A 24450-nucleotide genomic window follows, 5' to 3' on the forward strand; every position below is an offset into this window, starting at 1 on the left:
CTCTTGAAAGCAAGAGCAGACAGACCGAAGATGATACTGATTGCTCCAGACTGGCCAAGACAACACTGGTACCCACTCCTGAGGAGCCTAACACATACTCCTCCCTGGACCCTACCGCTAATGCCTCTTCTACTGACTCAGCACAGCTACAAAACTCTTCACAGTCAGCTGAAAACACTCAATCTGACTGCATGGAAAATTCCTTAACACCACAACAGACCCTACTCTCCAAAGAGGTGCAGGATGTCATTTTGGAGGCCAGAAGGCCATCTACTAGAAAGGCTTACTCCAAAATGGAAACTGTTTTGCTTGGAATGAGAAAAAGGCCAGGATCCTAGAAAATGAATTTGCCTCAGATATTACAGTATCTAGCTGAGCTGTTGAACAGTGGACTTTCATTTTCCTCCATCAAAATTCATGCCTCAGCCATTTCTGCAGAATACAACACTGATCCACCCTTATTCTCTCACCCACTCTTAAGACAGTTCCTCAGAGGGGCTAAGAATATAAGACCTCCAAGGAAACAACCAATACCAGCCTGGGATCTTAATTACATTCTAGAAAAATTAACTTTGCCTCCCTTTGAACCAGCTGCCTCAACAGATTTGCAATATTTGTCCTGGAAAACAGCTTTCCTTCTGGCCATTACCTCAGCTCGTAGGGTTTCGGATCTACAAGCCCTCATGGCTGTGCAGCCCTTTCTCATCTTCCATCAGGACAGGGTTTCCCTATGAACCAACCCGTCATTTATGCCTAAGGTAGTATCCAGGGTAGCTTTAAATCAGGCCATACACTTACCTACCTTTTACCCCAATTCTCAAAACAAAGGGGAAAGGCTGCTACATTCCTTAGACATCCATAGACAGCTACGCTACTATTTGGACAGAACAAAGCCTTTCAGGAAATCAGAACAACTCTTTGTGTCCTATGCTGTAGGAGCTCAAGGGAAGCCAATTTCCGAACAGACAATTTCAAAATGGAAAGGCCACTGCATACGGTTGTGTTACTCCTTTCATGGCAAATCTGTTCCTACAGGCATCAGATCCCACTCCACAAGGGCCACAGCTACCTCTACAGCCTTCCTCAGAGGAGTCCCTACCAAAGATATTTTGGAGGCAGCCACTTGGAGTTCTGTGCATACCTTCACAAAACACTACCACCTGCCTTTATACTCCAAAACTAGAGCAGGCTTTGCCACTGCTGTGTTGCAGGGCATTCTGGCTCTTCCAGTTCCACCTAGTGCCTACCACCCTGTGCGTAGCTTTGGGATTCTACCCATCTGTAATTACTGCAGCTGTATGCACGATGAACATAGTACAGTTTTGTACCTACCATAAATGTAGATGTTAGAGTGCTAATACAGCTGCAGTACAGGTTTCCCTCCCTCCTTCCCCTCTTGGTAAAGGCCTAGTGGCTAACACCTCCTCATACAACCTGATTGGGTTATCCTTCTATGGTGTATTTGCTTGCAACTACTGATTTTTGATTATATTGCATTGCATGATTATATATATAATTTATGTATTGCCTTCCTTCTGGGGGCACCTGACATCTGGGGCAAGAAAGACTGAAGAAAATGGCGTCGGCTGGGTCTTGTATACCCCTGTCGCACTGACGTCAGGAAAGAAAGCGACAACAACCGACGCCGGACCTAGACTTTGGAATTCGGCCGACCGAGGACCCGCCTGATGGCAGAGAACCCATCTGTAATTACTGCAGCTGTATTAGCACTCTAACATCTACATTTATGGTAGGTACAAAACTGTACTTTTCCTTGACTAACAAAGCAAGGAATTTGATATGAATTTCAGATTTTGTGTGTGCCTTTAATAGTTTGATTCAAATATTTTACCGGTTCTGCTAAAACCTAGCTGTACTCGTATAGCGGCATCTACAACAGCATACAAAATATCTAATCTATCTGAATACAAACAACTGCGCAATAAAGTCAAAAAACGAATAGTTTCTGATTGCAAATCCTATTACTCCAAACTTTGACAGTCACAAATCTAATCCCAAAAAGTTCTCTGCCCTTTTCTCCCCTGGCAGAAATGACTACCCTTACCCAGACCCTAACTCTCAGGTTATTGCTGCCCAGTTTAACTCCTTTCTTAGACTCTATAGCCAAGCTTACCATATCCTTCCCAAACTAAGTATTACTTTCCACTACATCTGTTCATAACTTTCCTTCATTTACCTTCAGACCCATTCCTGTCAATACCATAAAAAAATTACTACTAAAACTCAAGTCATGCTCTAATGCCCCAACCAAATACATCAAGTTAGCTGCTTATGGCATAGCTCTTCCCATCTGCATCCTAATTAATCGTTCTATTCAAGAATCATATGTACCCCTCCTCTGTATAAAAAAAAAAAAAAAAACAGCATTTACTATCCCCCTACACAAAGGGGGCCATAATACTGATATCTCTAATTCTCATCCTATAGCTTTTCTCTCCTCAATCTGTAAGATTCTGGAAAAATGTATTCACTTGCAACTTCTACCTTACCTTCTGGACAATCATTTATTAACCCCTACACAGCATGGATTTAGACCTGGTCAGAGCACTACCACTGCCCTTCTTTATTTCTTGATGATATTAACCATGCTCTTGACTCGCGTAATAATGTATCTTCCTTTTCCTAGACTTATTTAAAGCTTGTGATACTATTTCTCATTTACTTCTTTCTCAGCTCTCTCTCTCTACTCAACCTGTCTCCCTCTTTGATCACTTGGTTTTAGAGTTATCTTTCAAATAGATATCAAGCTGTCAAGTGGAAAAATTCCATCTCTTCCTTCCTTACTCCCACAGCAGTACCCCAAGGTTCTATTCTTGGTCCCCTACTATTTAATATTTTTATTAATAATTTCCAGGATTGTATACGAAAAGTGAAACTTGTCCAATGTGCTGATGACTCATCTGTTCTTCCAAATCCCTCACAAACCTCATGCAAGTAACTCAAAATGCCTTTTGTTAATACTGAGTCTTGGATGTTAAATCGCCTATCTTTCAATCCATCCATAAACTTGAGATCATGAGATTCACTCCATCAAGACGCACTAAAATTGACAATACCTCCTCCTTGATAGTCACCCAAAATAAGATCCCCATTATAATAGTTCCTCATACCAAGCTTCTTGGTGTTATAATTGAACACTTAAAGTTTGACATTCATCTGCAAACTAATATCAAGAAAACCCATCAAAAGCTTGGAACTTTGTATTGGCATAATCTGTTTCTCACTCCTTCAATTAAACATACCCTTGCTATTACTTACCTACATCCCTCTCTTGTGTATGGAGCTCCTCTCCTTACTAACATTCATTCCTCTCTGAAGGCAAAGCTTGCATCTTGCTACAATACAATCTCTAAGTTTGCTACTGGTTCCAAATCCTCATCTCACTACTGTGATTCCCTTCACTCCTTAAATTGGCTAGAACTTCCTAACTATCTCTTTTATATTCAACTTTGCACCATGTATCAACTATTCTTTAATCCCTCTAAGTGTCCTTCCCTCTCTTCTATTTTCAGTCTTCATCTTCCTGGAAGATCACTCAGATTTAAAAACCAAAATCTCCTTGGTTTATAAACCCATACATAGTCTAGGACAACTGTTGTTTTCTCTAACTCGTAAATGGAACTCGCTTCCACCACTTATATGAACTACTCAGAATTCACTCCATTTGTAAGACTTGACTTAGTCTGCAGTAGACCATTGTATTCCATGTAATCCCATAATTTCTGTTATGGAATGTCATATAATGCGTTTTATTATTTGTCAAGTCAGTCTTTTTCATCTTGCTATTTTTGTATTATCTAATATTGTAATACTGTATGTGGAGCTTTTCTCCCCGGCCTCCATTGAAAAAGGGTTCTTTTTGGCCCAGTGGACTTGACTAGTCAACAAATTGTAAGTAAATAAAATAAATACATTTTATGTAAGAAAATATTTTAAGATAAGGCTCTGTATGTTCTGTTCACAGTAAAGTATAAAGTTTGCTTTTTGTGTGCTAGTATTCTGTCAGAGAGACCAATAGCCTGTTCTGCATTCAGATGTAATTGGAAATTGGCTGAAAAATTCATAGTGCTGTGGAATAGGCAGTGTACGATGTGCTCTTTCACTGGAGTATTGTACTGATTTCAGCAGTTTTTAGCTGTTTTAACATTTGGAGTGGTTGTATTGATTCAAGGTTATTCAGCAGTGGTTTATAATACAGAAAGCATCTCAAATAGATTTTAGAAGCTCTTCACTAGCAGCACTGTAATATATAATGGATGTCTTCTTAAGACAGTTTTTTTTTTTCAGTAGCATGCATTGCTATTAACTGGGGCAGAAGTGCAACTTAAAAGCTGATGGTTAATGTGAGCTGTATGGAGAACACATGCTTAAGAATATTTGCTTTACTTTGTTCATATTCGTTTTCCCCGTTCTTTAGAAATGGGTAAAAGTCGATGCCAGAAACGTAGAAGAGAAAAATTTCCTGTGGATATTCCTTCTGCAGAGACAGAACTAACCATAACTAAACTGAATTCTTCAGAGCCTTCTGGACCAGATCAAGCAGTGGAAAGAAAAACAAAAATATCTCTCGAGAATTCTGCTGAAAACCATGTTGTTCCTGCCTTTCCTGAATCTTTATCTCTACAGCAAACTTCAGGTTCTTCACTTCCAGCAAAAAAAGAGGAGTCTTTAACTGAACAGCCTGTTGAGAAAAAGCGTGTCAGGATAAAAGAAGAAACCAAGGATATACCCGTCCTCACTGAAAGGAACCAAAGTAACAGCAATGCACTTTCCAGTTGTTCCAGGTCAGTGTCATATCGATATGCACAAGGCAGCCATGGCACACCTGCATCTCTTCTATATTCCTGCATGAACTATGCTTTTTGCTTGTTATGTTTTTTCTTAAGTTTTGTGACCAGTATTATACCTTGGTGCCGCTTGCCAAGACTAGCACTTCCAAAGCCTTTTCGGAGGCTAACTGGTTCTAAAGAAACTTGATTCAGAATACCAGTGTTAAATTTTTTTTCTTTTATTCCATAAATTTATCTTTTCATGTGGCGGTAACTCTGGCACTTAAGCACTCGCTGTTTGTCTGCAGGTTTTCAGGCATGGCATTACTGACGCAACTCCACAAAGGTGGTGGTTCTGCATGCATGAGTTACAGAGTACAGCTAAAACTGAAGCAGAGCTCATTTCACAAATCACTAAATTTTTGTTGCCAATATTGTAATATAAAACAAATTCACTCCTCTAATATTAGCCACTAAATTGCATCTTAATTCCACAGAAGAAAAAACTATTAATACAGGTAAGCAAAGGTGTGCATGTGACTCTTCGTGTTTGAAAATACACTGCCTGTCAGATTTGTGTGTGTTTTTAGTAAGGTGTATTTCAAAGGGGAAGTCCTTTTCATTCTTCTTGACTATTGTACTATACTTTTTCTTTCTTAGTTTTTAGCTAAATAGATACCGTTCAAGAAAATTTACTAACACTGGTTTTAGTTGAGTTTGTAGATGTTAATTCACCTAAAGGGCACCTGTACCCCAGACCCAAATTTTTCATATTTTAATTTTGCCATCCACATTGTCCATAAACTGCTGTATTTAAATAAGCCATGACTTTATCCACCATTTGTTCACCTTTCTTGATGCCCATCCTGTTAGGTTTGGGTGATGTCTTATAGTATATTAGGAATTTCTTTCCCTGACCATTTTTGTGTCCATTAAAGGACCAAATGATCAGGTGTCAATACTCGTGCTAACTTTATCTGACCTGGTCCATAAATTTGTCAAGTTGTTATGAATTTAGAGCCTGTTGGTGTGTATTTTTATTCACAGCTGGAAGAACAGCCAGGGTTGGAGTGTTAGAAACTGTAACAGTTCTAGGTGATGGAGTGGGTGCAGTAGTAGTCCTTGCAGCTAACTGTTTTACTTTTCAAAAAGTAGTTTAAGCACTGTTTGTAGCTGAAAAAGAAAGGGCTTATTGCAGCATGTTTTAAAAGGCAACAAATGATACAAACCATAGAATAACTTTTCCCCCCAGAGATCTGAAAGTAGCATTAGTTCTGAATTCTGCTACTGTAAGTGAATCAATCGGGTGGCCTTGAGGTGGGTTTTTCAGAAATACCCCTCCTCCGACTTAGTGCATTGTACGAATAAGAATTCTTATCTAAAGTTTAAAAATCATTCTGTTAAAACAGTTTCCTTGGGCCATTTTGAAGTATAGTTTAAGTACTACAGAGTTGTGAGCAGAACGTGTATCCCATGTACGTATATGTGTATGTATGTATATAGACTGTATCTGTGTGAGTAATTTTTTTTTTTTTTATTATTATTTGATGGTTTTAGTGGTGAGAAATTTTTCAGTGTGGTATTTTAGCTGATGGAGGCATTCCAAACAACAGAACTTAAGCAAACTTTAAAATGTGGAATGTAGATTTATTAGAGTTCAACGTTTACACGTATGACTGATATAGGTGGACTAGTAGCTTAGGAAGCTAGCAGAGGAAACATTTTTGAACAGTTCTAAATCTTAAATACTAAATAGAAGCTGTATAGGAAAGTAATTTCATCCCGTTACCATCAATTTTCTACTCCCTGCAGTTATGTCCCACCGGACTTGCCGTGACCCAGGAGTAGCGCTTCAAATTTACCAGCAGTGAACCTCAACTTCCACCATTCAACACACTTGATCAGCCTTTGCAAACCATTTCTTTAACTTGTTTCTCATCCTGCATTTCTCCACATAATTTTGTCATCACTGAAGAGGTTAATCCAGTTTTCAGTTTCCTTGGGTATGTCTGACACACAGTAAACAATAATGATGCTCGTCTAGTCTTTCCTGTCGGCTATCATTGTAGGACTGAGTTAGTGGGCTTGTGGAAACCCAGTTAGGCCATGTCTGCTTAGCACTCCCCTGACAGGGTAACTTAATTTCTTGTCATAAAACTGGATCTGGTATGACTGACTTTTTAGACATGAACCAATTTATAAATAAGAGTCTGGAAAAGGTAAGATATCTGCAGCTAGATTCCTTTCTCAAAGATCACATCAACTGTTAGGTCCAGTTCAGATTTTGGATAAAGCATAGGACTTTGTGACCTCTGTATTGCATGAGATTAGTTCACATATAATGCTGTATTTCATCTGTGGTCCTGAAATAATTTTTCTACCTTTCCAGTCAATCTGAGTGTGTGAACTCTGCTGTTTACTCGTCGTCTTAATACTGTGGATCACCTCAAAACTTCTGTCTAGAATCTTGAATTGTTCACTGTCATGGTTTCTTTCAGAATTTATTCAAAGGGAAGATTTATACTGCCTTTGTTACAATGATGACTCAGATTTATTTCCCTTTCCTCGGAATTCAGTGTCTGTTTTGAATTCCTTATCAGATGGTCTAGACACCGTTAGCAAACTTAAGCTCAGCACTTCAAAGGCTATATTGTTATGGCAGTTATCTCTAATCTCCAGGACCCAATTGCTTCAGTTTTAAATTCCTGTACAGTTTGTGGAGGTAACAAGGCAGACTTTTTAGTCAACTGTGCCTATTAGGGTAATCCTCCTGGAAATACTGACTCCCGAGCCTCAGGTGTCAGCAGTAAAGTCCTCTTGTTTCCTCCTTATGTTATTGGCTGTATTAAGCACCATTTTTTCTGCCATTTCTTCTCGCCTGGATTGCTGCATCTGTTTGTACCTAGCAGATTAAAACGGGTACAGTACTCTACATACTCATTACTAAATGGTGCTGCTTGTTACCATCACAGACAGTGCAGTAGTCTGAGTCTGTACTGCCCTTTGCTACAGTAACATGTCACTTATAAGCTTCTGATTCTGGTCTATCTGACCTTACCTGACATGAGATTTTTCCATCTGAGTGCTTCTGGTTCCATAGTACCCTTCTTATACAAATTTTTCCCTCCTCTTAGGCTGCTTGTAGTTTCAAGGGTGCAGCTCTGGAGGTGTTTTGCTTTTGAGGCCCTTAACTTTTAGAATCTAATCTGTTGTGGCATGCGGGCTACCCACAGTCAGTAGTTTCAAGAGGTTCCTGTTAGATGTAGTATTTAACTTCTGATTTTAACTAATCTGTCCCTTCCATCATTGGATTGTTTGAATTTGTTTGACTTGTCCCATTGTTTACTCTGTGTGTGTGTGTGTGTGTGTGTGTGTGTGTGTGTGTGTGTGTGTGTGTGTGTGTGTGTGTGTGTGTGTGTGTGTATATATATATATATATATATATGTATATATATATATATATATATATATATGTATCGTAGATAGTGTAATATATTTTTATATGATTGTACAGCTGTTAGATTTAAGCACTTTTAAGTATGAGTGAACGCATGGCGGCTTTTGACTTAAGGTAAGCACCCTGCCTTTCCCCAGGATTCTCTTCATGGCTTTCTTTGCCACTGCTTTTGGGCTAATTGACTTGTAGAGCCTCATTGTAAGGCTTACTGCTGCAGTTTAATCCATGTGGCTCTTTGCCCTGTTCTCCATTAGCTTCTCTCAGTTCAACAGCCAACTCTTTTGGCATAATAGAGTAGCATTGACTATCATCCAATGAACTGATTTCAAAAGCATATTGAGATGCTGTTGAACCTAGCATGGGGGAGTGGAGGGGGTGATGTGGCTATACAGGCTCACTTGTCTTTGGGGGAGGTTTCATGCATCTGAACTCACTCCCACTGTAATATTTTAGTGGAGAATAGGCATCCCACAGAAGTGCTGGCTTCAAGGAGAGTAGGCAGTTCTGAGGCATTAGTCAAATGAGTGAGTGACTTGCCCTCCATACTGGGCATGTATGGCATGTGTTAAAAGCCTTAGAGTCTTTTAAAAAAAAAAAAAAAAAAAAAAAACAGGTGAGTGATAGTTTTGTTGTCCACTGGAACAAATTCTCCATAGGGCTGTGTCTTCCCAGGGGATCATATGGGCTGCTTTAAGCAAACAGAGGGGAGGGTAGCCTGATGATTGTTGAGGCAGGGAGCAAGAAAAAAGTACTTTTGTAGAGCTCCGTACTAATGAAGTAAATGGGCCAGCTCTGACCATAACTCTCTTTTTTTCCTTTTAGGATTCTATTGTCCCATTTTGTCTTTGCGCAGTCACGCTCCTAGCTTGTGAGCCCTTTGTATGACCGTGTTTAATTTTCTTTGTAAGTCTGGGCTAAAAAGAGAGGTACTTGTAAACATCATGCCTACTACTGGATACATTTAATTTATGTAAGCCTTAGGTTGCTCGTTAACTGGAGATCATCCATAATGAGGCAGATTTCCTTTTCATGAAATCTCTGCTTCCACCAGCTGACTTGGAAGTGCTTTTCTAGTTAATCCAGTTGTTCTGCATCCCAGCTTGTCTTGACAGAGGGAACTTTTCATCCGAGTATAAATTTGCCATTCAGTTCTTTATGGCTATTCTTGCCTCCAGTTAGGTGTAATGCAGTGCCTATGGTGCTGCGGTACTGTTGGATCATGGCTTTTTCTTTGACATATTACAGTGACTTTGCTTCCCTAGTTTCTACTATTCATCAGACAACTTGTGGCCTTGATCCACATCCCACCAAGCTTTTTATCTCATGTCTGGTATTTCTGGGTTACATTGTATATTAGATTCTGTCCCTCCCCCTTGGATTTCTGTCCCTTTCCATACATGTCAGGGAAGCCTGTATTATCTCACTTCAGAGTAAGCCTTCTCTGGGCTGTGATGGACTCTGCAGACACAACCCAGTCTCCAGCCTTTTATCAGCAAGGTTTTACAGAAAAGTACTTTATATGCACCTTGCTTCTTACGTTAAGAACACAAGGTCTGTTTAGTTTCTGCATTTGATGTAGTGCTGAGACTCCTTCCACCAGGATTTTTTTATTGATTTTAAGTGCGGATTAAGACCAGAGGTGAGATTCTGTTTTGGTTCCCCAAGCTCATGGTGGAATTTGACACTGAAGAGTAGACTGTTTAATTGTTTAACCAACTACTGATGTAGCACAATAACTGCCCTCAAGTGGTTTTACTGTTCTCTCTCAGGATTTTAATAGAGGGTTGCTTTAGATATTAATTTTTCCATCTCTAAACTGTGTTGTACTAGAGGGTTCCATTATGGGCCTTGTTTACTCTGTCTGCTGCCATTGTTTCTCTTCAGAAGGAGAATAGAGGACTGCAGTAACACTACTATGCTGACACAATGCTATAGTGTGCTTTTCATCAGGAGTGTATCAGCTCTGAATTCCCTTACTGTAGACTTGAGTGCATCCCTCACTGGTGCTTAATCACCTCAAAAGTAAAACCTTAAAGACTTTTGTTTGGGGTGTCTGTTATAAGAGTTTCCAATAAGAGACAATTGGCATAATTGTTAAGATGTTCATGTTTCACTGTTGCAGTCATCACATTTGGGTTATCTGCCTGCAGGTAGCCCTCAGCTGGCCTGAATACCAGTCTTGAATTCCTGTGTCGGATGCTGTCTCTTCCATGTCGTCAGGGGTATAAAACATGCAGCCGACGCCATTACATCAGTCTTTCTTGCCATGCGTTGCCCGAAGCCGTTCGCAAGTGCCAGTTGGCAGACTCCTGAAATTTTCGTTTTCGAGTTTCAGAACCGAAGTCTTCAAAAAAAAAGATAAGTACCCCGTTGGGGATCTTTTTTCTTTCTCCAACCAATGGCAGTAAAAGTTAACAATTGTCTTAACCTGTGGAAAGCAAATACCTCATAAAGATTTTCATTCATACTGCATTACCTGCTTAGGCCCAGACCACGACGTCTCCCGCTGTCGGTTTTGTGCCTTGTTCAACCCCCGAACTATTCGTCATCAGGCTAGTTTTGCAGCAAATAATTTTGGTAGTAGGTATCAGTGCTCCGAAATGGCTTTGTTAAGCCATCCGACTACCGATCTTCCAAATAAACAGAGATAGACAGAGACAGACCGTCGAGGTCCAAAACTGCCGCCGACACTTCCGTTAAGCTAGTCACCAGTCCGTCAGTACTCAGGCGCTTTTGCAGCCCCTGATGCCCACTACTTCAGATTCGCAGGCCTCTACTGAGACCCATTTGGAGTCCGGTATACCGCAAGATGCTTCTTTGACTATGGAGCCTGCGGATGTCTCTACCTTGGATGGGTCCAGAGACGCTGTGCAGGCACCAGCTTCTGAGGGTGTATTCAGGCCTACAGACTTGCAGTTTAAACCAACGCCATCTTCATCCAGGCCTAAAACTCGCACCACATCTAGAAAACCGATGTGCAAACCGCATGCTCGGGCCCAAATGCCTAAAAAACAAATGCTTAGAATGACTGAAGACCTTATTACTTTAATTAGGGGAAGCCAGCCTTCCCCCTCTGAGACCTAGAACTGATTTTCCTTCTGATTCTTCTGATCAGGAATCTGATATTTCTGTTCCTTTTGATTACCAGGATTTGCCCTTATCTACCTATGAGGATTCTGATGCAACCCCTCCAGAAAAATTTTCTTTTGGTGAAACCTTGCACACTCTTAGGGAGCATTTCCACTGGGAAAGCCAGGATTACTCTGACTCCAAAAAGAGGTTTAGGGAATTCTTGCTCCTTCCTAGCGCAGGCCTTTAGCTATCCCTCCTGTTCTGGACATTGTAGATGATGCTTTCTTGGAATCTAGCCTTTCCCCAGACACTTTACCTCCAGCTCCTGGAAAACCTGACCGGTATTACAGAGTACCTGACTCTCTCAAGTTCCTCTTCAAGAATCCTACTGTGGATCCAGAGACCATTTCCCAAGGATCAAAAGGCATTAAGGCTACTGCTGCCAAAAATCCTACCCCTTCTGATAGAGATTCTAGAGCCTTAGACAGATGGGGTAAGAAGGTATACACTTCTGCAACTTAAAGTACCAGCAGCATATTATGGGACTACTTAAACAGAAAATGATGTTGATTCCTGACTGTGCTGAACACACATAATTACAGGATTTAATGCATTCTGCAGAACAAGTTGGTAAACATACTTTGCAATGTGGTTTTGACTCTTTAGAAGCATATTGCAGGGCTGCTGTCACTGGGTCTGTACTTAGAAGCATGCTTGGCTTAAGGAGCAAAACTTTCCACATCATGTTAAAGCTAAATTACTGGATGCTCCCTTAAACCAAGACCACCTGTTTGGCAACAAAGCAGAAGTCGTCCTCAAAAGGATGGAGGAAAAAGCTAAATCTATGCAACCTGTTAAAGATTTCCTACAAGTACAGCCTCCCAGATTTAGTAGACATTGGCCTTCAAAGAATTGGTCCTTTCCAGTCTCCTCCAGGCCCTCTCAGTCCAAACCCAGGAACAGCAGACCACCTAGGTTACAGTCTCAGACAGTGCACAGATCTAAGCAGTGGGGGGCTCCCACTTCCAATGCCTGGAGCAGTAAACCACCCCCTATGTTAAAATGGCACAATGACTTAACCTTAACCCTCCCAAGTCCTGCTCAACTGCCTGCCCCCTTAGGAGATGAGCTCGCCCTGCATGCAAAAAACTGGGAACTCATTACCCGGGACAAATGGGTTTTGAATATAGTTTCCCAAGGATACCGATTCCACTTCCTACCAACCCCAAACGGTTGGCAAGACTTACCCCCAAATCAGTGGGCAGAAGCCCAACAGCAGGTTCTCTCTATTCTAAGTATCAGGGCTATTCAGCCTGTCCCAGCAGAACAAAGGGGACAAGGTTTTTATTCAAGACTTTTCCTGGTACACAGAAAAGATAGCTCCTGGCATCCTATCCTGGACCTCTGTATTCTAAACACCTTTCTGGTAATCCCAAAATTCAAAATGCTAACACTTCAACAGCTTCTTCCTATGCTAGGCAAAGATGCCTGGTTGGCAACCTTAGACTTAAAGGAAGCTTACCTGCACATCCCAGTAAGGGAATATTGCAGGAAATACCTACGTTTCAGGGCAGGCTCCATGCACTATCAGTTCTCTGCACTTCCCTTTGGCTTATCTACTGTGCCCCAGGGTATTCACAAAGTGTCTAGCTCTAGCCGTTGCATTTTGCAGGCAGAGAAATATTCAGATATACCCATACATGGACGATTGTCTGATTCAGGCAGAAAGCCAAGACTTGCTATTGCATCTGGCATTTGTAAAGAAACTTCTAACCTCTCTGGGGTACACCATAAACGAAAAGAAATCTCACCTAGTATCCTGCCAACAAATTGTATTCCTGGGACCAAGCTTGAACACAACTTCCCAGATGGTTTTCCTCACTCTGGAGAAACAAGTTCATTTGACAACTTACTTCAAACTGTTGGCCACAAAACCCCAGCTATCTGCAAGTAAAATTCTGCAAGCCTTGGGGTTCATGGCCTGTTGCATTCTACTAATTCCATATGCAAGACTGCATATGAGGAAACTACAATGGTATCTAAAAAAGCCTATGGTGTCAACATCCTCAGGACCTGGAATCAATGATTCCTTGTATAAAGACAGAGTTCCTTTGGTGGGCAGAGGCCTGCTGCCACAACAAGGGGCTCCCTTTCACTCTACCCCCTGCCGCCCAAACCCTAACAGACGCACCAGACTATGCATGGGGGGTTCACTTGGCAGAGCAGTGCATTCAGGGCAAATGGAGCCCGAGACAGATGCACCTGCACATCAACCAAAAAGCAATGTTAGCTGTACAGAATTCCCTGGCAGCCTTCAAAGACCGCATTCTTCCAGGGCAACTATTGGTAAAGACAGAATACCGCAGTTATGTGGTACATAAATATGCAGGGGGAACCCACTTGTACCCTCTCTGCAAGACTAGCCATGGCTCTGTGGAACACAGCCTTGAGCAACCAAGTGCACCTACAAGCTCAATTCCTGCTAGGCAAGCTAAATTCACTGGCAGACTACTTAAGTAGAAATCTCATGGACCCACAAAATGGAAACTGTAGACCTGTTTGGCTCCCCTCAGAACTACCAATTGGACAAATTCTGCACAAGGACTCCACACAGTCAAGCTTGGAAAGTAGATGCCCTGTCCTTTACCTGGGAAAGCCTCTCTGTTTATGCCTTTCCCCCCTCTGCCTCTCCTCTCGAAGGTTCTACTAAATATCAAACAGGACAAGCCAAGGAGAATACTGATTGCACCAGACTGGCCACGCCAGCACTGGTGTGTACCCCCTCTTGCACAGTATGACACTGCTTGAACCATAGCACCTGCCTCAGACCCCTTCCCTGCTGTCCCAGCAGGTGGGCCAGATTCTGCACCCTCAGCTTCAAACCATGAACCTTGCAGCTTGGCTAATTCCTTGAGCTCTCCAATAGCATCCCTCAGTAAGCAGGTGCTAGATGTCATTCTGGAGGCAAGGAGGCCTAGCACTGGAAAATACCTTGCTGAAAAGTGGAAAAGATACTGTTCCTGGAGCCAGGCTCTGGGGATGGGCACAGCGGTGCCCAGCTTACCTCATATTCTTAAGTACTTAACAGAAGTCAGTAAAAAGCACGATGAACCAGTAAAACACAGCTCACGACCAGAGCAATCACAAGGACCTGGAAACAGATATTGTTTTACAAAAGACTCCTTTATTGCACTTTGTATCCTCTTCAAATCCACAATTAAAAACAGCTTTACCAAAAACGAAAACAAGAAATATTGTCAAGCGGCTCTCCCAGGCTTTATCAAGACAACTATAAGTGGAAAAGCACTTCCTTTATATACCTTTTGCCTATTCCCCTGCTTCCTTAATTGGATTGCTGGACTTGATTACTTAATTAACTTTTATTATTTATGTTTATATTTTATTTCTGTTATTAACCACAACCAAATGATGTTGTTTTAAAAAATTCTAATAATTGGTGTTGATTAAAAACATTTAAAAACCTTGAAAATAAACTAACAAGCTAGTAAAAATAAATATAGAAATAACTATGGAATAACAATAAAAACCTGTTATAATTGCACTTTCTACCATCAACTTTAACAGCATTATGTGGCCCTTAGAATTAATAAATGTTTTATGGTATACCTTCCTTAAAAACAGTTTTTATTTGTTTATATGCAAACCAAATTAGATTGTTATGGAAGTATTCTTAAACTTGCTTGTGCTATACCTTAAAATATGTTTTTGTAAACATTATTTCTTAAGTCTGATAAAAAAGGAAAAAAATATATATGTATATATGTAAATACTTTTTTAAAAAACAAACATATTTTTAAAAAACTGTATAAAATCTGTATATAAAAATACTCTCTATATTATTGTGTCGCTTGAATAGAAAATTTCCTTTTACCTAAAAATGCTAAAGCTTCCTAAAAACCTATATATATGTATACAAATGCATTGATAGCTTCATATTTATACATTCTTGTATAATGCCAAATAATGAAATGTATAACAAAACATATAACCTTATTTACAACAATTTGGTGGAAAAACCATCTCTATAAAACTCTTGTTACTATAAATGTTGTGACTGCCATTTCATAGATGTTAAACAGTTGCAACCTACTTGTAAACCACATTCCATTATAATTTGGCTCTTCGCAACTTCAAGACACTATTAGTGCTTTTCCACTTATAGTTGTCTTGATAAAGCCTGGGAGAGCCCTTGACAATATTTCTTGTTTTCGTTTTTGGTAAAGCTGTTTTTAATTGTGGATTTGAAGAGGATACAAAGTGCAATAAAGGAGTCTTTTGTAAAACAATATCTGTTTCCAGGTCCTTGTGATTGCTCTGGTCGTGAGCTGTGTTTTACTTAACAGAAGTGTTCCACAAGGGCCCATCCTTCTCAGTTAAAATTCATGTCTCTGCCATTTCAGCTCATTATAATACTGAGCCACCCCTCTTCTCTCACTCTCTGCTAAAGCAATTCCTTAGAGGGACCCCCCCCCCCAGGAGAACCCTTACTCTAGCCTTGGGACCTTAACTTTGTATTGGAAAAGCTCACTCTCCCTCCATTTGAGCCAGCTGCAACAGCAGAGTTGAAATTCCTTTCTTGGAAAACAGCATTCCTTCTAGCCATCACTTCAGCAAGAAGAGTGTCTGAATTACAGGCCCTTATGGCAGTGGAGCCCTTCATTATCTTCCATGCGGACAGGGTTTCCCTCGGGACCAATCCTTCCTTTATGCCCAAGGTGGTGTCTAGTGTGGCCCTAAATCAGTCCATTCACTTGCCTACTTTCTTCCCTAATCCACAAAACAAAGGAGAACGAATACTGCACTCTCTGGAGGTGCACAGACAACTTAGATTTTATTTGGACAGGACTAAGCCTTTCAGAAAATCTGAACAGCTGCTAGTTGGCTTTGTTGCAGGGGCAGAGTAGAAGGCCATTTCAAAACAAACCATTTCCAAATGGATAGCCCATTGCATTCATTTCTGCTACAAGCACCATGGAAAACCTACCCCACAGGGGATAAGATCACATTCCACCAGGGCTGCATCTACCTCTGCAGCCTTTCTCAGAGGAGTCCCTGCCAGGGACATCCTAGAAGCTGCTACCTGGAACTCTGTACATACCTTCACCAAGCATTACCACATGCCTCTTTTTTCTAAATCCAGAGCTGGTTTTGCTTAATAGCTGGCCCTAATGCTCTCTAACTTCCTCCTCCCTTACTTAGCTTTGGGAATCAACCCACATGTGATGACGGCAACAGTGAAACACGAAGAACATAGTACAGTTGTGTACACTTACCATAAATGTAGATGTTGGTGTATTCACTGTTGCAGTCCTGGTTACCCTCCCTTCAGCCCCCTGACTTCTCTTGGCTCTACCTTTCCTTCTTGTTTGGTATGTTTAAGTTTTCTGGTGTATTTGCTTTTTGATGGATATGTACAATAACATATAGTTGCTTCCCATTGTGGGGGCACCTGACATCTGGGGCAAGAAAAACTGATGTAATGGAGTCTGCTGCATGTTTTATACCCCTGACGACCTGACATCATAGAAGGAGAGAGCATCCGACGCAGGAATCCAAGACACTGGTATTCAGGCCGGCTGAGGGCTACCTGCAGCCAGATAACCCAATTGTGATGACTGCAACAGTGAATACACTCTTAACATCTACATTTATGGTAAGTATACACAGCTGTACTTTACAAGGTTTCATGTCTGTAAACTTTACTGCTTGTGCAAAAGTCCGCTGCCAGTTTACCAACTAGTATGTAGTCTGTCACATTGTCTGTTCTGTGGAGCCTGCACTGACTGCTTGTTCAGTCTTGTATAATACCTATCCCTTCATGAGTTGGCAGCCAACCTAACTGTCTAAAAGGGTGTTGCTAACCTGCTGTTCCGCCAGTTCTTTCCACTGTGCCACCCAGAGACTCTCTTGGTGGTTCTGAGGGTATGTCTTGAAGTTTCTGGGATTTTTCTTTTCTGTTCAAGTTCCACAGCTTTGGAACCTTCTGCTAAGGTGGCTTCTGGATGACCGCACACTCCAGGGTTTTAAGGATCCCTTAAGCTACACTTATTTAACTCATTACTTTGAGTGCTGGCGAGTGTGAGTAAAATGTCTTGTTGCTTTCTACTTAGGATAATGATTACCTGCTGCGGAAAAAAGAAAATTAATTAGTGTCACTAAGCTGCAAATTGAACAAGTAAATCAACTTTTTCAGTTTAAGCCATTTTATTACAACAGCTGTGTATCATAGATTAAGATGTATATTGGTATTGTGTGCAGGCTGCTGCTGTTGCTCTGTAAGCATGGTTGAGACAAGGCAGACCACCAAAGTAGAGTGCAACAGATCATGGCATAAGCAGCACTGGAGGAGTGAACACATTAATTTAGCATTCTGATCAGTTTGCTTTTTATGTTACTTCTCATTATAGTTTCTTTTTACCATGTTTTCATTTTAACTGTACCATTAAGTTTATTCCATTATCTTTTTAGTCATTTGCTTGTTTGAGTATGTCTATTATGCTTGTTCATTTTGCGTTTTTACTGTTACTGCTTATAGATATGTAGTATAGTAATGAACATGAACTCATCCATGGAGATTTAGATGTAAGTGGACATCTGCCTTACTGACCTTTCTAGAGCTTTTAGACACCCCCAGAGCAGAGATGAACTATTCCCATTACTGAGGATGTTATGATACCTGGCATAAAACAGAGCAGCTTGTACCATCTTCAGTTCCTTTTTTGCCTAGAGAAGTGTGTATCCTTTCCAGGTAACTTAAACGTAACATTAGTCTTTCTAGTTTTTAAATCATTCTGATGCCAAGTATGCATTTCATTTTGAAGTTTGTTACAAATATAGCTGACATTTTAAGGTCTCTGATATCCTCAGTAAAGCTTACCGTTGTGTACCTGCAGAAGGCAAATTCCATCTTATGGCTGTTAAAGTTTGTGTTGCTTTTTGAAAAACACTTTTCTTATAAGCAGTGTGTTGACGGAAGATTGTGTTCCATTATGCCTGTGATCATTGAGCTTTCATGGAGCACACAAAGCTGTTGAAGATGAGACAGTGTGCATCTGCCTTTTCTCCTTTGAGTGCCAAGGAACAACCACAGAGCTATTTCTTTACCCCACAGTGATGGTTATCCAGGGAAACTGGCCTACTGGTGCAACACTACATGTCCAGGGTTAAATGTCTATGTAAAAGGTCTTCAGTTTTCTGACCTTGGAAATTGTCCTTTCTCTGTCTGTACAAGACGCAGTAATGTTGACCCTTGACATGTAAGATGCCTATTTGCAAATTGAACACAGGCAGTTTTATTTGCTTTCTAGGAGGGGAAGAATATTATCAGTTCCCCTTCCTCCCCATTTGGGCTTTCCATTTTGTCCATGGTGTTTACCATGGGGTTAGTACTGGTGTTATCCACATCAGAAAAAAAGGAGATCTACCTTTACCCCTTCTGAATAATTGTTTAATTCAGGACCACTGTCTGGAGTTAATGTACATATCCTTACAGGACACTGTTTGAGAATCCTGAGGTTTCCTTTCAGTCTACACTAATCCAACCTGACACCAGTATCTACTAAGACTTTCTTGAGTGGGGTGCTGAATACCAAAGTAAGCCGATTGTCCTATCCTCCGTTTGTTCCTTTTTAAAGTTAGTTCTTTAGCCAGAGGCTCAAAGAAGTCACTTGACAGCAAGGACTACCCTAAAGATACTATGCCCACATGTCTTTCTCAATTCTAATTGGCTTCTTGGCCAGGCTGCACATGAGGAAAATACTTCCTTGCTTCAGACACGCAAGAGACCAGCACCATCACCTCTGAAGGAAATTGTTCTTCTAATCCCTACAGTTAGAGGTCACTTACGTGGTGGTCTAAAGAGGCAGTCAATCCAGGAATTCTGTCTAATGTACTTGATAGTACCCAGATCATAACCACAGATGCCTCTGACACTGCATCCCCATGCAATGTCAGATGCCTCTGGCATTGCATGAGGAGGATTCACAAATGGACAACTGAAGGTGCAAGGAAAATGAAATACCACACAGCTAAGAAAGCACATACATTTAAAAGAACTGATTTGTCTTGATATTTCCATTTGCAAGTATTCAAAACCGTATGGTCTTCAGGCTCATTTAAAGTGGTAACATAACACTGTGATGTGTGGCACATCAGTAAGCAGGGAGAAATGCATTGTTACTCACTGTGCAGACTGGCTGCTGTGATTTCAAAGGAAATCACCCTCCGGTAATGTTTACACTTCCAAACCACTTGCATTGCTTCAGACCACAACTTTCTGGCAGATAGCAAGTTGTGGTCTAAAGCGCTGCAACTTGCTGGCAAGACTGCTTGTTCTCTTCCAGTTTGTGCAAGTTAACGATAAATATTTATGGTTCCAGGACTTTGAGTGGGGTGTCGTAAATATCTGACTACTTGGATTTTTACATAGTTTGAAAGTACAAGAAATGGACATATTTGCATCAAAAGAAAATTAGCTAAAAGATTTTGTGCTATAGATATGTGGGGGCTTGGGCAGTGAATGCTTTCTCCATTCCATGTACACACACTAAACTTTGTTGCTCCTTATCCTCTACTCCAGGCAGTGCTGCAAAAGGCACAAGGAGAAAAGCAATAATTCTGATAGCCTGTATCTGACAGAGATGGCCCTGGTTTTCCTGACTAGTCCAGATGAAAGGGACTCTTAACACTACTACTAAACATATGCAAACTCTTAAACTTTTGTACCCAGGCTTCCCTTTGCTGCATTAACTGCCTTGGATCATCAGTCTGGTCCCCTTCAGGTACCCTTTCTCAGACAAAACCTATGCAGTCTGTATACATAAAAATAGGGGTCTCTGCTTCACCCAGACTGAAAAGGTAACAAGTTGAATAATGCTGCATAGTTAATCACAGCCTTGTCCCTTTTAAAGACCACTTATTTGAGAATATGCTGTACAGGTTTGAGGGCAGAGGGCACATTATCAAGAAATCCTACCTGGCCAAATGTCTGCGTAATGATGTAGAATATACTGCCCACTAGAACCTATGTTTTATCGGACATTTAGTAGAGTTTTTCCTCATTGGCCATATTTTGAATCCACTAAAGTGCATTTTTCAGTTTTTGCAGCCTGTCCTCCACAAAGGTTTCTCAACAGTAGACTTCAGGCCATAAATATCCTGTCATACACTGATTGCTTAAAGACTCTGTCTTTGTATTCAGTCTGATACAGGCAACACTAGATCCAATAATCTGAACTTCGCTTGTGACATTACACGTGCTAGAGAGAGAGATGTGTACTCAAAGGATCCCTGAAATATGGAATAGGCTCCCCATCCATGTAAAACAAGAGTTCATCCTGGTGCACGGCTAGGCTTATAAGGGTCCCAGTGGTCATTAACCTGTTAACCTGTGAACCTATAAGCCCGTATGAACTACTTTATCCCATTCAACATCCAAGCATTTCTTTAGAGTGATATTCCCTACCATCTATGAAACCTATACCCATCCTTGTGATTTTGTTTATTCATTTAATTACCAGTTAAGCCCACTCTAAGTATCACTTTTCACAGGCTACTCTGGTGCAGTGTCTCATTAAGTGACTTGCTCAGAATTACCCGGTAAACAAATATTAGTGGAAGGAATCAAACCCTTCACCATGGGCTACAAGAAACTACTCTATACCAGATCGTATCCTAATTCCCTGTAATTTCTGCTAGGGATCGTAGCTTTAGTGACCATGTCAAACTTTCCTCCTTTTGAGCTAATCACCTTAGTTGCATTTGAATTTCTGTCCTGGAAAACTTCATTCTTAATGTTACCTATCTCAAAAGAGTATCCGAAGTTCAGACCCCAATGCACAAGGAGCCATATACAGGTGTTCATGTTTCACTGCTGCAGTCATTACATTTGGGTAATCTGCTGGCAGGTTGCCCTCAGTTGGCCTGAATTCCAAAGTCTTGGGTCCTGCGTCGGTTGCTGTCTTCTCTACCATGACGTCAGGTCGTCAGGGGTATATAACATGCAGCCGACACCATTTTCTTTAGTCTTTCTTGCCGCGCGGTGCCCGAAGTAGAAGCATTTCGCAAGTGCCGGTCAGCCAACTACTGAAATATTCGAGTTTGAGTTTCATAACCGAAGTCTTCACTAAAGCTAAGTACCCCGTTGGGGAAACTTTTTTTCTTGCTTTTTACCGATGTCAGAAAAAGTTAATTGTATTACTTGTGGGAAGCAAATACCTCATAAGGATTTCCATTTATACTGTATACCTTGCCTAGGCCCTGATCACAATGTGCCTGGCTATCGGTTTTGTGCTAGATTTAACCAACGCACTATTAAGCGTCAGTATATTTTTGCATCAACATATTTTGGAAACATATTTAACTACCCAGAGATGTCGGGGGTTGGGAGGGTGGCCTAATGGTTGGGTGTTTTTGTTTACAAACAGAAGGTACAGTGTTTGAATCTCACAAGGGATAACTGGCTAGGCTTAAAATGGCTCGCAAGGGCAGTTAGCTTAGTACTAACCTATGAACCTATGAACAATCAGACTACCGGAGTACATAAACGCAAAGAAAAGGACAGAGAAAGGCAGTCGAGATCCAAAACCGACAAAGCTTCTCCTAAGCCAGTCACTGGTATTCAGAGAGGCGCCTTCGCGGCCCCTGATACCTGCTACCTTTGAGTCGCAGGCCTCTACCGACACCCATGTGGAGTCCGGCATGCCGCAAGATACACAAGGTATTGGAACGACGGATGCATCTCCCTTGGATGGGCCCGGAGCCGCTGAGCAGGCACAGGCTTCTGAGGGTTTATTCAGACCTCAACATTTGTACATCAAACCGACAGCTGCAAAACCAAAGACAAAAGCAACTTCAAAAACTAAAAAAATGACGCATGAGCCACTTGCACAGGCCTCTATGCCTAAAAAACAGATGATCAAAATGGCTGAATATCTTATTACCTTGATCAGGGGTAGCCATCCCCCTCCAGATCAGAGGCCTAGGCAAGACACTGATTATGAATCTTCAGATCAGGTTTCTATTTCTTCTGATTCCTCTTCTGATCAGGAATTATCTATACCTCCCTATGAGGATTCTGATGCTGAGAAGTCTATTCCATCTGCATCTCCTCCTGAGGATTATTCATTTGGAGAAACCTTGCCTACTTTGAGGGAACATTTTCACTGGGAGAGTCAAGACTTCTCAGAATCAAAAAAGAGGCTGAGGGATTTCCTTCTTCTCCCTCAGCACAAGCCTTTAGCCATTCCCCCTGTTTTAGACATTGTGGATGATGTGTTTTCGGAGTCGAGCTTGACCCCTGACTCTCTACCTCAGGCTCCCAGTAAGCCTGACAGATATTATAGGGTCCCTGACTCACATAAATTCTTTAGAAACCCTGCTGCTGATCCTGAAACTATTTCACAGGGTCCAAAGGGAGTTAAGGCCTCAACAGCAAAAAAAATCCTACCCACTCTGACAGAGATTCAAGGGCACTGGACAGATGGGAGAAAAAAGGTTTATACATCTGCAACCTTGGCAGTCAGGGCCTTAAACTGTCAATTTCATATGCTTAAGTACCAACAACATGTTATGAGATTGCTGAAACAGAAAATTATGTTGATTTCAGAATGTGCAGAAAATAAAGAATTGCAGGAATTATTGCATGCAGCTGAACAAGTTGGAAAGCATACTTTGCAGTGTGGTTTTGATTCATTAGAGGCCTCCTGCAGGGCCACAGTTACTGGATCTGTGATTAGGAGGCATGCCTGGTTAAAGGAACAAAATTTGCTTGATCATGTTAAAGCTAAATTGCTAGATGCACCTTTACAGCATGATTCTCTGTTTGGTATTAAGGCAGAAGAAGTTTTAAAGAAAATGTAAGACAAAGCTAAGTCTATGCAAACTGTTAGACTTCTTACAAGTGCAGCCACCAAGATTCAGTAGGCACTGGCCTACAAAAAATTGGTTCTTTCCTGTGTCAGACAGAGCTCAAAGGGGCAAATCCAGACGTCTTAAGGGTTCCAGATACCAGGTGCAAGATTCATACAGGTCAAAGCAACGGGAAGCATCCACCTCCAAATCTGGAGGAGATAAAGTGCAGACCTACAGAAAGCAATCCCAATGACTTCCCTCTGCTTACACCAAGCACTTATCTTTTGGCAGCACCCATACGGGGAAAATTAGCACTTTTTGCTCAAAATTGGCAATTAATAACCCAGGACAAGTGGGTACTAAACATCTATCACAGGGATACAGATTCCATTTCCACACTCTGCCAATGGCAAATGGTTGGCCAGATCTGCCAAAAAATCAATGGGCAGAGGCACAGAAACAGGTTACGTGCCTCATGGATATGGGGGCCATTCAGACAGTACCAGAACAGGAAAAAGGACAAGGTTTTTACTTAGGACTGTTCTTGGTACCCAGAAAGGACCAGCCCTGGCGGCCAATACTGGATTTATCGATTCTGAACACATACCTGGACATTCCAAAATTCAAAATGCTGACTTTGCAACAGCCCCTGCCCATGCTGGGCAAGAATGCTTGGCTGGTGATTTTAGACCTAAAAGAGGCATACCTGCATGTCCCAATAAGACAGTCATGCAGAAGATACCTCAGATTCAAGACTGGCTTTATGCATTACCAATTCTCTGCCCTACCCTTTGGCTTATCTACTGTGCCCAGGGTCTTTACAAAGTGCCTGGCACCAGCAATTGCATTTTGCAGACAAAGAAGTACACAAATATATCCTTACTTGGACGACTGTCTCATTCAAGCAGGGAACAAGGACACTCTACTACGACACCTGGCATTTGTGAAAAGGCTTTTAAGATGCCTAGGGTACACAAACGAAAAGAAATCACAACTGGTACCCTCTCAAAAGATAACATTCCTGGGTGCAAGCTTGAATACAACTGCCCAGATGGCTTACCTCATGCCATACAAACAAAGGCAACTGACTACTTCAAACTGATGGCAACAAAAACCCAGTCTTCTGCGAGACAAATTCTGCAGGCTCTGGGCTTCATGGCATCCTGCATCCTAATTCCATATGCAAGATTGCATATGAGGAAACTTCAATGGTACCTCAAAAGTTTATGGAGTCAACATTCACAGAGTCTGGAAACAATG

General features: G+C 41.3%; 1 protein-coding gene across 2 annotated transcripts in view; it reads left to right on the forward strand.

Moving 5' to 3' along the window:
* SPDL1 (spindle apparatus coiled-coil protein 1) overlaps positions 1 to 24450 on the forward strand; it is a 1384944-nt gene that overhangs the window by 1188404 nt on the left and 172090 nt on the right. For both annotated transcript variants that reach the window (XM_044069534.1, XM_044069533.1), the window contains exon 11: positions 4439 to 4805. In XM_044069534.1, coding sequence (XP_043925469.1) covers positions 4439 to 4805 — 367 coding nt within the window. The remainder of the gene's footprint in view (positions 1 to 4438; positions 4806 to 24450) is intronic.

This window comes from Protopterus annectens, chromosome 4.part0 (assembly GCF_019279795.1).
Source record: "Protopterus annectens isolate FY-2018-M chromosome 4.part0, PAN1.0, whole genome shotgun sequence".
NCBI classification, from domain to species: domain Eukaryota; kingdom Metazoa; phylum Chordata; order Ceratodontiformes; family Protopteridae; genus Protopterus; species Protopterus annectens.